Genomic DNA, 15,664 nt, shown 5'->3' with positions numbered 1-15,664 from the left:
CTAAAAATAAGTAAAATGTTCTTAAAATTTGTGTTTTCGTCCTAGATTTGAGCAGGTAAATAAGATTATCTGCCAATGGAATGAAAATTTTACACCTGAAATAAGATGAGGGAGATGAATTGTTCCTATTTTAAGTGCAAAAATCTTATTCCATTGGCAGATCGTCTTATTTACCTGCTCAAATCAAGGACAGATACACTCATTTGAAGAAAATATTACTTATTTTTGGTTCGGTTTTTGCTGTGCTTCAACAACGAAACTGCAACGGATTTCTTGTTATTCTCAGTTTATCAGTAATTAGCATCAGCAAACGTCTGCTGTTGTTTAACTGCTATTGTATTTGAGTTTAGATGAAAACTGAAAAGCCCTGACAGCTTTTTTTTTAAATGCAGAATATTAATTTCCCCTTTGGATGCATAAAGCGCATGCTTTGTTTATTTGCAAATGTGATCATTTACTCTCACCATTTCTTCATTTTCCTGCTTATTGCAATAAAAGTCAGTGTTTATAAAGATGCCTTTGGCTTTGCAGGACCAGCAGCTCAAGCGTTGTGACTCTGCTCTGACTGATGTAAGCAGGCTCTGAGATTTGTATGGGTCATTCTCATCCACCAAAGGTAAGATCATTTTTTTCTTTTCAAACCTGTCAAGTTTTGATTTAGTCTTGCTGATCAGTGAAACTTCGTTCACTGAAGCAGGTGAAACAATACTGAAAAAGTAAAGCATGTAGGAGAGGGAATGATGACATGCTTGAGTTTTGTCTGCATGAAACTCATTTTTGGTTGTTGTGGTTCTGGGTCAGTTGGGCTGCTTTTAGCTGCAAATTGCTCATCTGCATATTCATGTTAATTAGTTAATTGTTATTCAGCCCTTTAATCAAGAAACATAAAAAAATGTTCACACTTTTTTGCACCAAACATTATAATAATTTAAAGTTAAGTTAATTTTAAGCTATAATCATTTTAAGTTAAGCTGGAATTTCAACACTGTGCGAAAGTTCCCTGTTTCTGTAGAAATGTGGGCATAGTTAATATTTCAGCACGCTACTTTCATGATAGACTGTCAAGAATTGGCCTAACTGGACATTCAGAGAGACCAAACATAACGGTATGTTTGTCCACGTTTTATTTAATAATTAATGAAAGAAACATTAACATGCTCCAAAGCTTAAAGGTTAATTTTAGATATATATTTATACCATTATGGAAAAAATTTTCCAGTAGTAAAAAAAACAACTAATGAAAAGAAAATCTCACAGTTCATCTTCACAGTTTTATTTAGTCTGGCTATGTAAGAGGAGTTGTGTCTCTTAAAAAAAAGATGCTAAATTATCTCACTGAATCTACCAAATAGTATTTGGTAGATCCCCCTGAGGAGAGGAAGAGCAGGTAGGATGATCTCGCACATGCTCAGTTATTCAAAAAGGGATTTGGTGTCAGGATCTCCAAGAGTCTGATTATTTAATGTTAGGCTCCAGGGGATCCTGCAGTTTTGCTACGTATTCTCAATTTATATTATCTATCAGTCTGTTAGATTGGTTTCCGTCTTAGTGGGTTTTTGTTCATTATGGTTTTAGTAGTTCTATTAGATCTTTATTTTCCTGCCTGTCCTCAGTTTAGTTTATTCGTTTATTCCATCACATGGGGTCATTGATCATGTATTCCTGTAGCTTCTGCTCTCCTGGCTCTGTCAGATCTTTGCTCTGTGTCTCCCTCAGTCTAACGAGCGTTACACTTTCCACCTGTGCTAAACCGCTCCACCTGCTGTACCGTCTATTTCCTCCTCTACTTATTCAGCCCGGCCGTTCTCTGCCATGCTACCGCAGTTCTGGGCTTCATCTTGTGTTCCTGGTTCCTGTCTGTTCCGCTGCCTGCCTGTAAGCCTAACATTTATTTTAACAACTCACTCTTTGCTGCAACACGCCAATCCTCAAGTCCTTACCTGCCCTTTGGTCCACAACCCAAAACACGTTTCTTGCCTACATTTCTGGCAAAAAAAATCTTCCGCTATACCTTTAAGCAGAGATTTTTATTTTTTATTATGATTTGCAGCACCCTCCATATTTAATTACATCCCAAGTAAAGATTTGTGAAAGCTGAGAATTAATCTTTTATTTCATCAGCATAGGCTCACACTGAACATTTTTGAAGAAAAAAAAACAAAAAACCCATCTTGAATTTAAGCTTTTTCTTTTTTTTTTTTAAGTGAAAAAGATTACAAAAGGAAATAGTAGTTTTTACCAAAATCCCTAAAGCCAAACTAAGCAGCATCCATAAGAAATATGAGTGAATCATTTTTGCAATTTATATTTTACTTTTTTCCATGTTGGTTTAAGTGTCTAGGAACCTTATATTAATTATCCATGACTTTCTGTTCCCATAGGGTATAAATATGAAAGAAAAGCCTGTTTCTTTTAGCTGCTCCTCAAAATGACAAGACATTTGAGTCAGACATGCGTTGCTCCTCATAAGTTATGAATTTGCTAAAAGGACATTTTTAGCCAAAACGTTTAAAACAACTGGAGCCATAGTCTTATGGCTCGTTCCAGCGGCCAGTAAGTTTAAGTCTTATGGTCACTAAGTCTATATACCAACCATTTATTTTAAAAGCTTTTTACACATCTTTATCTGGGCTGCTAATAAATGTGGCGGGTCATGTATGTGTCAGTTTCATGACAGCAGTTAAAACTGAGTTCTTGATTACAATCTTCCATCAGGCGGTATTATTTTCTACCATGCTGCATTTGAATTCATTAGACAGTCTCCTTTGTTACATCCTGTTCACATTTGTATGTTTTTAGATCTTGAGTAACTGCACGCTGTGGGCACTGTCTTTTTTTTTTTTTAAAGCTGTTTGGTTTCCCCTTCTTTTCACTGTGTTCCAAAGTACTGATGTTCTTGTTTTAAGAAGTTCGGTAAAGTGTTGTTTCTACCTGACAAACAACTCAGGCTTTCATTCTGGTTGCCAGGGAGTCACAGACTGAGGTCGCACCTATTTATTGACATAAAATAAAAGGAAGGAAAAAAAAAACCTGGCAAAATGGACAGCCTTTTTCAGCCTTTCACGTAATGTTTCTCTTTAGCCACTGATTTACTGAACTCTGACTAACAAGGGGTTGTTTTCTGCTGAGGTTAACCGTCTTCCTGGCAGTTAAAACAAATTATTCCCAAGACTTGGGACAAAGAGAAAGCACATCCGAACTCCAAACCATGCTTGTTTTTTTGTTTTGTTTTTTGTGCCGTTTTAGCTTTTTGCTAAATGAAGCCAAGCTACAGTGTTGAATTTTCTTGGAGAAGAAGATCAATTGAGCTGTATCCCATCACCTCAACCAGTTTTGAAATCTTAACCTCAGATCAGATCAAAGCTTTAAAACCTGACATGAGGGCTGGAATCAAAGAATTGTCAAAAGAAAGGCACAAAAGCTGAGGGCAGCCAGGTTGATGTGAAGTAAAAGTATTAGCATAGGATATGAAGCCCACTGCAAAAAGGTAGCTAAAAGTAAATAAAGTGTTCTTGAAATTAGTGTATTTTCCTTGATTTGAGCAGCTAAATAAGACTATTTGCCAATTTAATGAGTATTTCTACCCCTAAAATAAGATAATTCGATATCCTGCACTTGAAATAAGATGGAGGTGAATTATTCTTATTTTAATTGCATAAATCTTGTTCCATTGGCAAAGAGTCTTATTTGTCTGCTCAAATCACAAAAAAGACACTAATTTCAAGAAAGTTTTACTTATTTTTAGTTCCCTTTTGCTGTACTGGTCGGTCTTTGGTACCAGACTACTTGTTTGTTCACACACACCCCCAGCTATATCCTGAAACATAAGCTAAACCTGAAATGAATCAGCCTTTTCAGCCTATTAGCTATAAAATGTCAAAAAGCCTTTGTTTGGACCTCAAGAGATTTAATATAGTTCAATACAAAGACCTATTGCCAACCCAGCCCTGTACCTGGAAATGTTTTCAGGTGGTTACTTTTCATCCTCCTCCTCAATCACCTCCTCCTCTTCCTCCTGCCCCTCCTCATCTGTCCCTTCCTCCTCACTCCTATAACTGACATTATTCTGTCCCTCTGCATCAATCCACGGCTGCAAAAGGCCTCCTCAGTTACAAATAACAGCAACAATGATAAATATATGTATTTAAAGTGTTAGAACACAAATTCAATAAAAAGAAACGGCTAAATGAAGAAAGCACTAAACACAAACACAGTAAGGGAATTATTCAACTTATTTATGTTTTTCTTGAGGTTGGAAAACATTAATATAGAAACACAGAATGAAAACAGGATGTAGCCTACATTTATTAAAATATTATTCTTTGAACACTTTCCTGTAATTTCTTCCTTTTCCTGGTCAGTCAGTATGGATCGACATTCATTTTAATTGAAAAAGAGTAATTATTTATACACATAGTGTAACCTTTAATATTCTGTGTGCCCTAAACACATAGTATATGCCATGTCTGGGATGGGATGATGGGGCTATGTAGGTAGTGTTTGCTAACCTGCAGTCACGCTTCTTGTCTGGTGTAGAGAACTCAACTTTTCCCACCTGCGCCCGTGCATCACCGCGGCTGCTTTTTATCATTGGGAAGACAAAAAAAATCAGTTTGGCCTGAAACAGACCGGCCAGTCGGGAATCCCCTATGCAACGGTTTTCTTAAAAGCCATCTTTAAGTATTTCTGGCAAGTTTGGTAAAGGTGAAATCAGGGATAAACTGTCACCTACTCTCTAGAACACCTTAGAGTTTAAGCAGGAATTAAACTTAACCTGCATACTGATTTTAACTGATCTCACTTTTTTTAAAGAACTGTAATAAGCTGTGGGGTTGCACATTATTAGAAATATATACATTTGTGTATTTATTGTCACTGTAAATATTGCAATGGCACCTGCCTTTTTCGTATGCTTTTCTTTGATCACAATGGCTTCACCAAACAGTTTTAGATCAGGTGGGGATAAAGGAGAGTATTATTTACTGTAATAACCCATGTATATTATTTCCAAGCAGAGGATGGATCCAGAGGAAATCTTCCTCTTCTTTTGGCCTTTCCCATTCATGGGTGGCCACAGCAGGTCATCTGTCTCCATCTAACCACATCTTCTGCATCTTAATTAACTCCATCCATAAAGCTCCTCTTTGGTCTTCCTCTAGGCCTTCTGCCTGGCAGGATCAGAAACAAAATCCTTCTACCAATGTATTCCCTATTCTTCCTCTGCACAAATCCAGACCACTCTGCAACTCCAGAATCCCTCATACAATACCACAGCTCCTCTCTCGGCACCCTCTCATATGCTTTCTCAAAATTGCCAAAAACAAAATGCAGCTCCCTGTGACCCCGTCTGTTTTTGTAGCAAATACCACATCTGTAATCCTTTTTCTTGATATGGAACCACACTGCTGCTCATAGATGCTCACTTCTGACCTCAGTCAAGCTTGCTCTACTCTTTCCCACAACGTCTTTGTGTGACTCATCAACCTCTGTAGTTGCAACAGCTCTGCACATTTACCTTGTTATTGAAAACTGGTACCAGCACACAACAAAACGTACAAATTGACAGCTCCTTTTTGCACTTTTATAGGTGCAAAAAAGGAGTAGTAGCTGTAGTCGAAAGCTACATGAAGGTATGAAATGAAGAGTCTAGCTCTCTGGCAACCGGAAATAATGGATTTGCCTCCGTGAGAAATTTTGTTTTCTTCCACATTGTGTCTGACAACTTTGGTGCAGTATCCGATTTCATTTTTAAATAACTCACTTGTACTGTAAACAAAAACTTGTACTTAAAATACTTGGGGCACCATTAAAAGAGCTCCACAATATTAAGAAACGTCAGAATGTGATTGTAACTGAGGATGATGATATTTGTGAGGAATCCATATTCCGTCCTCTTTTCCATTTGCTCCCTACTTTTTCTCTGAGCTGCTCATATCTGTGTTAGTTGTGGGTATCTACTCCACAGACTCGCTCCAGCAGGCTGAATATTATATTAATATTCAAATTTCAAAGTTGACACTTGGAACAGAATAGCCCAGAATCATTACAGTCCAAACTGAACTTGAGATGATCATATTGTTTCAAGATACTGAGCAGCCCCAATCTCCATCATCCATCAACTTTCTTGTTTTATGCTTATTTAGATAAGGATAAACATACACATCTGTTTTGACCATTTTCATCTTTTTTTTTTCATCATTCCCACATTTTCTACGCCAACCTTTGCTTGACCTGCTCAGAATTCCTGGTTTAGGTACATCAGATTCAAACTTTGAGACAGAATGAAATGCAGGGTAGTGGGGGTTAAGTGAGTTGACATAGGAGCTGAAGAGTTATCTGTCCAAAAGCCTTCCTTCTAATATCAAGGTCAACTTGTTCTTAAATCCTAAGCTCTCCAAAATGTCATTGGTTTAATTAATTCTCTGGAGCCTCTCTCTTAGGAAAGCCCTTTTAATAGTAGGAAGAATGCCTATTAATTTACTGGCAAGGGGCCAATTATGGTTGACGGTCACTGTGTGAACATACAGTGTGAGGACTAATTTGACCTCTCAAGGTCTGCGCTGCGGGATTTGAATTCAAATGTTCTTGGCTTTTATGTAACCGAACTTCAGAAATGGAGTACCCACCTTGCTTGGTACAGAGAATTAAAAATTGTTTCTTTTTGCTTTTGTGTCAAACTTAGCTGTTTAAGAACACCAAAGGTTTTTAATACTAAACTAAGATAACCTAAATTAAATTATTCAGCGAAAAAAGCAACCTGACTCTGTAAAAGGGCTCCTCTTTTTAAATCATGAATTGTGATAAATTTGATTTTTAATTCCACCAGTCATACCTGGCCTTAGTACTTCCTGACCTATAGAACCACAAAATCACTTAAGCAGAACCTGTCTGACAACATGAAGTAAATAAAAAAAAAATGTCTTTGTCTAAAAGAAACCCCTCAAGAACAGATCTAAGGTCTGGAAAGAGTTACAAACCCATTTCTAAGACACTAAGACCCAAGTGAACCACATTGAACGTCTTTCCCCAAAAACGTTGGAACTGAAAAACTTGCCATTATTGATGGAACCATGGGTTCTTCTCTCAACCAGGTCATTTAGGTGAAGCAGGTTGTTGTTATTAACCAAAGCACACCAGCAAGTCCATCTCTGAATGGTTTAAAATAAACAGAATGAGTGGTTTGAAGTGGTCTAGTCAAAGGTCTGGACCTTAATGTGATTATGATGCTGTTGCCAGACTAGCTGTTCATGCTTCAAAACCCTTCATGTTGAAAAATTGACACAATACTACAAAGTAGAATGGGCCAAAGTTTCTTCTCAGTAACATAAAGATAAATTGCAATGGGAATTTCCTCAAATTACGTCAAATGACTAAAGTTGGAACAGCACAGTGCGCTTGCGTCGCAGCCATCTTGGGGTCCTACAAACAGAGCAGTAAAGCTTGAATAGTTTACTTGTAGGAGTCAGTTAGTGAGCCGAACTTTCCTGAATATCGCCTCAACAGTCATATTTTGCCAACAACAAAACACCGCTGCGTTGGTATCTGCTGGAGTGACTCGTGAGCTGATGATCATGACCATATGAAAGGACGTTTTCCATTGATTTTCCAAAACCCCGAAGGATTATCAAGAATTGTCAGTGTTTGATACGAGCTTGTAACCGAGAGGCTTTTGCTATGAAATCTGACCAAAGATACCTATGTGCTTTCTACATTTCCTCGGCATGAATGTCCCGCCCTAATACCAGCGACTGCAACGTATGTGCAGATTGGCAACGTTTATTTGGCTTTTTCACAGTGGAATGAAAACATCAAACTTCCATGAGGGATGTTCAAGTGAGCTTCGGTGTTGCCTAGTCCGCTTATTATGAGCGACTTTGGGCTTGTTTTTCTCTAAGGTCACCTGTGACTTGTGAGTTGGCAGTTTCTGTTTATTGGGTTTGTTTTTGAACATGAAGTCGCTTTTTTGAGCTTGGCTTTTTTACCCACAGAACACCTATTTCTGGTTATCGGGCTGGAAAAGCCATAGTGTATATATAAATACCAGCTAAATACATGCATTTGTGATGGTTAGAAGCAGCCTCTCTATTAAAGAGTGAGGGTTTGCTTGTTGGGCTTCGACTTGTTTTCATGGATCTACTCGCTTGTTTCTCTCACAAGGTGCGTCCGTGTGTGTGTGTGAGTTTTAGGGGGTAATTTTTTCTTCACATGCGGCCAGGGTGGTTTGGATGCCATTATTCCCTTAATTGAATAATTATTTTCTGAGGTTATCCTTGTCTGATATCAAAATTTGTTTAATCTGAAATATTGAAATCTGAGAAAAACAAGAAAAAAACACAATCTATAAGGTGCTAATTATTTTTCACATCTCTGTATACTTTCTAATTGGGATCAGACCTGCTATCTAACTAGTAAATGTAAATGATTGTGATAAACAGTTGTTGAGATATTACTTTTCAGGGGCTTTGATTGTGCAGAGGGGACGAATCTTGGGGTTTGTCCCGTCTACAGACCCATTTCTATGACCTCAACAGCTTTTTAGAGAAGCCACGGTTGTATTTGTCAGGGGTACTTAGTATGCATATGAACAAATTTTCTCATTTTCTTTTAAGCCCTTCAAATTTGTTTAAAACAATGCGGAAGCAATGCAAAGAAGACGCCTTCATGAAGATAATTTGAAGCCCAAACGACATGCAAGTCATCTTGCCTGAGGGATTATTTCTTATTACACCCTTCCTTTGCTTCAGAACGTAAACAAATACTTAATTTTTATTTATTCTGGGCCAGGAAAAAGCCAGAAGGTACTGTTTATAATTTCATGCATTGAACACATATTACTGGACCTTAATAAGTTAATTTAAACCAAGTGAAGGGAGTTGTTCTCTTCACTCAATCTGTAAATGTGAATTGGATAGGACAAAGAATGTCATTTCAGCCGTGCAGTCAACTCCAGTCCTCAGCATAATGTGCAGTTATTTTAGGAAATTACACGTTGTAATGATATACCCTTCAACATCTTCACATCCACATTTAACACATTAATGACTCCGACCTTTCATGGAACATGCCATTTTTTTGTAGCAAAGCACCCAACGGGAGTAAATGGGGCTTCTCAGCCTCCTTAGAAGATTGCATGTCTGACCTGAGGATGAAAGGAGCGTGGAGCTGGAGGTGTGGTCGGTGTGAAAGCTTATATTTGCAGAGTCCAGACATTACTGTGGTTGGCGAAAAGCTTATTTGTGGCTTCAGTTGTAACGACAATTGAAGCTACTTATGCAATGGGTGTTCAGCAATCTATAAGGCTGCTACGAACAGACGGCACTCCAGTCCCTTAGTATGAAACAGAAGGGCTTGGGGACCAAAACACAATTTCAGTGGAATGTTTTAAAGCACTAAGACATAAGTTTACAGGCTCTTTCAGTGATGACTACATTTATGACACCAGTGCACAGAGAGTGCATGCTAAATCTTGAGTATCCTTGATTTCTGGGTTACAGTTATGGGTGATTTATTGGTTGCAAACCAAGGATGCTACAAACACAAGAAATTTTTGAGACATTGCTGTTTGTAATTTTAAAGGGCAGCAAAAGTAGGTCATGCAGTTTTACTTGAATTGTATACAAGAGAACATTTTATGTAGAATGGAAGGACAATTTTAAATGGTTTTCAAAATTATTTTGATTAAGACAACTTTACTGAAAGCCCTAAATAAAATCCAGTTCAAACAGTTTCCCTTTAGAGGCTGCCCATTTACTAAATAGTTTAAATTTGTGAGTAACTCTCAGTCTAATCCAGCTTTGGTTTGGCTCTGAAATTTGTTAGACAACTGTTAAGAACTACCGCACTCTGTTGGCGGTGAAACACCCTTAGTGGACCCAGCCCGTTTTACCCTTTAGGCGACCTCCACCTTGTTATTACTTTGGATGTAAGACGCATGAAGCAGAAAAGTATACCTCAAGTTATATTTTATCTACTAAAGACAGAGAAACTGTTACAGACACATCAGCGCTGATGGGCTCTTGATCGGCAAGAAGCCCCGACTGCTCATCACACCAACATGATATAGGGATCTAGGTACACACCCATGCAATGGCTGTACGCCTCCAAACTGTGTCATCAGTAGAGAAACTGTGTCACCTCCCGGACGCTATCTGGTAGATTTGAGTCATCTCCTTGTGTCCGGTGCTATCCAAGTGTGGCAGGCAGTTCTGGGCTAAGCAGTTCGTTCCACTTGACCCAGTTCATATCTTAACAGAACATTGGTGAACAAACATCGGGTCAGAGATATACCTGTTTGCATGTTTAAAGCAGGATTTGGTTATAAAACAGCAGTGAAGTCTAAAATTAATCAGATTTTAGATTCAGATTTTAGAATTATCTTCATTTGATCAAGATGTGATTGAGATTTGGTTTTCATTTGAGTTTTGATCATCTCTGAGTTCTTTATTTTTATTTTGTTTTAAATGGTCTTGCCATATTCAGTTCATTTTGCTGTGTTCGTTATTGTTACAAAGATATTGCCATACTAGTTTATTTGTTTGGTTTCTTAGTTTAATCTTGTGTTATGTTTTTGCATTTAGATTTATATCAATTAGTTCAGTGTTAGTCACTTCCCCCTAAGTTTATAGTTTGTCTTGAGTTCATTATTTACCTTCCTTCAGTCTGCTGGTTTGCCCCTTCCACAGCTGTTCCCAGTTCCTGTTTGTATTTTGGTCTTCTTCTCAGCATACAATGTATAACAAGAACTCTTTCTGATAGGCAATTAGATTAAAATACACTTTAGAATAAAATAAAGTCTTATCAAATATTTAAAAAGCTGATAGTAAAAATATATATTTTTAATTGAATATACCATGACTAAATGATACATACCACTCTCAATAGTCATATAAAATATCTTTATTGGCATTACAGCAATCAGCCCATTCTTGTAATTCTTAGATCAGCTTTTTCATGTTTCCACTCTTATTCTGATTATATATCTGTTATATAAATGTCATCTTTAGCTGTCACTGCAACTTCTGTAGGTTCCAATGAAGGTTGTTCTCAGCATTTAACCCCTCCATTAGATAGCAGCGGGCTGCCACTGTGAGGCGCCCCGGGAGCATTCTGGGACTGAAGGTCTTGTTTAACAACCCAGAGTGGCAGTCTGTGGGATTTGAACCAGGGAACTTACAGCCACCACTCCCCAATTTATCTTCAGTGCTGAGATCCAAGTCTTTGAGGTTGGAAGGCATCTTTGCCATCACCCTAATCTTTAACTTCCTCCGCAGATTCTCTGTCACATTCCAGTATTCTGGCTCGGCTGCTCCAAAGCATGAATATGACTTCCAGTCAGAAGAAACATGTTGGTAACATTTAAAAGATTGCTTTCAGCCCAAATCTGCCAGGGGTAGGATTGTTTATCCAAAGCTTTGAACATTTCTCACAGCACTGTTCAATCCATCCATATCCAACTATTTTCATAATTTAGCAGCGCATTGGCTTCCACCAGTATGCTGCTAAATGACAGAATATAAAAATGTAGCAGCTACATTGTTGTAATTTCTGTTGTGCATAACAAAAACAACGTATTGTTATTTTGCTATACTGAATTACACAACTGCAATTACCATCAGAAGATGGATAGAACCAAAATGTTGAAATTAATTTCTGCATCCTGCTACGCTGTCAACCATTTCTTATATGCTTCACTCATGCTGATTGCTGTGTTTATCCCAAAAATAATTAGCTGCTAGCACAGAGCTCCCCGCCTGTTTCCACTGTGTGCAGTTTATGGTGGGGCGTTCAATTATGCCCTTGCTGTGGTGTTTAGAGACTGTATTTGGATGCGCGGTGGTGTTGCAGCGGAGGGTAGCATCAGCAGAGAGTCCGTGAGCATGACTAATCCAGGGATCTCCTCCTTGGTGTGTACGGCTGGACGTCCTTCACGCCTCGCCCCACCCTGAACCAGAGCGCCGCCTCACACATTGGAGCGGTGGGGAGGGTTTGTTGCTGCTTAGTGCATTATCACCAAACGTAAAGCCCTTTTGCCTTTTCATTAACAGATCCTGCAGGCTGCGGCCCTCTTTGGCTCTTTTAGTTCATTCGAGTTCTTACATTGGTTACCACAGACCACTGACAAACTGTTAATTTACTTCCTCGGGACGGCCTATTTGTCTCGACCAGAGGCTCCACAAACCACCGCTCCATGTAGGACAATGGTTTTCTGTTTTTTGTAACCTTTCAGGTTAATCCAACCTATGAGAGCAGAAAAATACCCAGAATGTTAGTTTATCAACCAGAAATGTATGCAATGGAACAACACAAGGTAATGAAGGAATATAAATGAGACTAATCTGAAAACTGTGGTTTATGTATTCATACTGTTGTAGTCACATTACCCCTAATAAAATCTAGTGTAACTAACCGGCTGACAAGACAGGTAAGGAAAGAGGGCTGTGGTAACTCTGGAGGAGATGCAGGTGTGTGTGTATATATATATATATATATATATATATATATATATATATATATATATATATATATATATATATATATATATATATATATATCTATATATATATATCTATATATATATATATATATATATACAGCTAGCTAAGGGGGGATTTTTTAACAAAACTACTATTCACGCCCTCCCTAGGTATTCTCTCCATGGAAGAGTGACGAGAAGAAAGCCATAAGAATTCCCACTTGTAGTCTGAATAACAGCCATGTAGGGGACACGGCAAACATGGGGACACAAGGTGCTCTGCTTAGATCAGACTGCAACTGAACTTTTCATCATACAAAATTCTCTCAAGAAAAATTAGACACCGTACAGGCATGTGGTGAAAGTAGTCATCTTGAACTCCAAAAATGGTTTGTTCTATTCCAGCCTCCTCCTGCCCCATGTTGTTTGCCCACGGGCAAGGCACCTAACCCCAAGTTGTGTGTAGATATGAGTGCGATTGGGTTTACGCGGCTCTAGTGTAAAGTGCTTTGAGATAAGATAAGATAAGATAGTCTTTATTGATCTCACATTGGAGAAATTCACTTGTCACATCGGCTCAATAGTCAGTCAATAGTCAGGAGTAGGAAAAGGTGCATCAATTGTATACAGTGGGTCAAAAAGAAAATGAGAAAAACATAAGAATATAAAAAACGAATACAAAAGAAGTCAGATGATGTCATGTGTACTTCCCGGTTATACACATGTACTGGCATATATTTACTTGGTGATAACAGCAGTGGTCAGTATGTTTAGAAAGGCGCTTTTTAAATTCCATTTGTTCACCATTTACATCACCCTGAACCATTGTGGAGACAGCATCATGCTGTGGGGAAGCTTTCCTTCCTACATGAGGGAAGACTGGCAGTGGTCTGTCAGATGAAATTCATCTCATATACATTAGTTTGTTAGTGTCCTGGCAAAATTTGGAGAAGTTCAAGGGGTATGAATACTTTGGTGAGGCACTGTATCCATGTCTCTGCTGTTAGACTTATTATTCTACTCTTTGACCTCTTTGACTACACAGCCTTCACTTTAAAATGAATTCTCCATCACAGCTACAGCCCTTCAGAGACCCTAATTCAGCTTTAATATGGCAGTTTTCATTTCGCCCGTTAGAATGAAAATGACAAAATTGATGTATGAGAACATTGACCAAAGCCTTGTCTGTTCAAGTTCCAAAGCAGGGAAATTGGAAATGCCTCTTTGTTAATGGGATTGCTTTGTTCTTTTCCCGCTACAGTGAGGGGGGGCTATTGGCTGATTGCCTCTCAGCTGTCTAGTGCTTGTCCGTGTTTTACTTCGGCATTAACATTCAAAGAAACTTCAATCTAGCCGAATATATTTTAAGCTGCCCTAGTTCCCTGAGGCAGACTAACCAAAAGTAGTGAGAAAAAATCCTGGATGCAGATCATTGTTGGACTATATATATATATATATATATATATATATATATATATATATATATATATATATATATATATATATATATATATATATTAAATAAATGCTACTAAAATGTATCTGTTTTTTGTTTGTGCTATATTCAACTTAACATTCATGTTGGGATAATTTAGAATCTGCTTGGGAGCAAAAACTTATTTTTTTTCACATACCTATAAATGGCTGTAAGGACAAGGTTAAAGGGGTTAATACAATACATGCAGTAGATATTTCCTTGTTAGTATCCGTTGGTGTAAATCTGAACCAGTTGGGTCTGGATACTGAAGGAATGAAAACAGGTCCAGTATGAAAGACTGTAGGAGTTTATGCAAATTTTATTTTATGTTCCTCTTTAAACTGTCGTCCTACTTGTGTTGGGTGGCTCTTACTTGGCAACGGTAGAGGTCAGTGGGCCACCAGTGATCTTCATGTGTGAAACAGAGCGTTTTCCACTTAGAGTAAATGCGTATTATAAGGAAAAGATGGCGCAGAAGTTTAAGTGAAGGCTATTTTATGGGTTTGTACACCACTTTATTTTCTCCCCACACAATTACTCTGATCAGAAATGGTTAAGATCATCCCATCTTAGTGCATGTTTCCCTCAGGAAGATCATTGGTGGAACACCATCCCTAATTTTGCAATGTAAATATGTTTGCTTAAATGTAAACAAATCAAATGCAAAGATGACAATGGTTTAAAGGTTTATAAACTATTTGCACCAAATATCAAGACAATTTCTGTAGCGGATTTGTTTTAAGACGATAAGTACGCTTTTGTCTTTGTTTTTTCACAGACTAGCAGTTGGCTTCAGCCTTCAAGACTTTATTAAATGATGCCAATAATGCTAGGTAAGATTTTATTTCCCCGCTGAGTTTTAACAGAACTCACTTCAAATTGGTCCCTTTGAAGAATCGTTAGAAGAAATCTTTGGTCTGTATTTTAAATGTTTTCTGACTGACGTCTTTGTCAGGTGTTTGACACAGTTATTCTGCTGCAAGAAATCATACAATCCAAGATAAAAAAAGAAACAAACAACTTGTACTGTTTGACCAAAGTTACTTCCAAAATTTTATAATATCAAGCTTGTACATTTGGGTGTCCAAGCTGTTTATCAGGTGGGCCAACATTCGTCAAGTCAGAAATACTTGAGGACTAAAAAAAATCCATCCATCCATTTTCTAACACGTCTATCCCTATTGGGGTCGCGAGGGGTGCTGCTGCCTATCTCCAGCAGTCAATAGGCGAGAGGCGGGGTACACCTTGGATAGGTCGCCAGTCTGGGCTGAAATATATGACTTACAAATTAATTCCAAAAATGTAAGAAAAACCAAACTGGACTTTTCGCCGAAGTTTGAAGACGTTTCGCTTTCCATCCAGAAAGCTTTCTCAATTCAAATGTCTGGAGTAGTGTGGAGTTCCAAGCTTTATCGTATTGCCCAACAAAGGTCTTGTTATGGCTTAGATAACATGCAAATTAAACCAAAACTGGTCCACCCCTTTGCAATGGGGAGCTGTTTGCAAAGGAGTGGACCAGTTTCAGTTCTGGTTGGGAAGTGAAACGTCTACAATCTTTGGAAAAAAGTCCAGTTTTTTTTTTTTTTTGACTTACAAATATGACCTAAAATTACCAAAATATTATTATTTTTTAATATTTCTTTACCTGCTCTACAAAGTATGAGTATTTTAATTCAACAAATTTGTCAAACAAATTTATGGAATTTGCTGTAGGA

At 37.9% G+C, this 15,664-nt stretch overlaps 1 protein-coding gene across 10 annotated transcripts in view; it reads left to right on the top strand.

Moving 5' to 3' along the window:
* The first annotated feature begins 293 nt into the window (after window positions 1-293).
* Window positions 294-15,664, top strand: part of arvcfb (ARVCF delta catenin family member b) — a 228,863-nt gene continuing 213,492 nt past the window's right edge. For 2 of the 10 annotated variants that reach the window (XM_036144608.1, XM_036144609.1), the window contains exon 1: window positions 294-616. Coding sequence is in view for 1 of the 10 variants with exons in the window: in XM_036144610.1 (XP_036000503.1) it covers window positions 593-616 (24 nt within the window). In the remaining 9 variants the exon portion in view is untranslated. Of the gene's footprint in view, window positions 617-1,823; window positions 1,876-15,664 lie in introns of those variants that run through there. The other 8 variants (XM_036144604.1, XM_021323287.2, XM_036144605.1 and 5 more) reach the window with 7 other exon arrangements.

The sequence above is a fragment of the Fundulus heteroclitus genome, chromosome 12 (assembly GCF_011125445.2).
Source record: "Fundulus heteroclitus isolate FHET01 chromosome 12, MU-UCD_Fhet_4.1, whole genome shotgun sequence".
Lineage (NCBI taxonomy): Eukaryota > Metazoa > Chordata > Actinopteri > Cyprinodontiformes > Fundulidae > Fundulus > Fundulus heteroclitus.
Note: the sequence above shows the minus strand (reverse complement) of the source record. Positions and strands in the feature narration are given on the sequence as shown.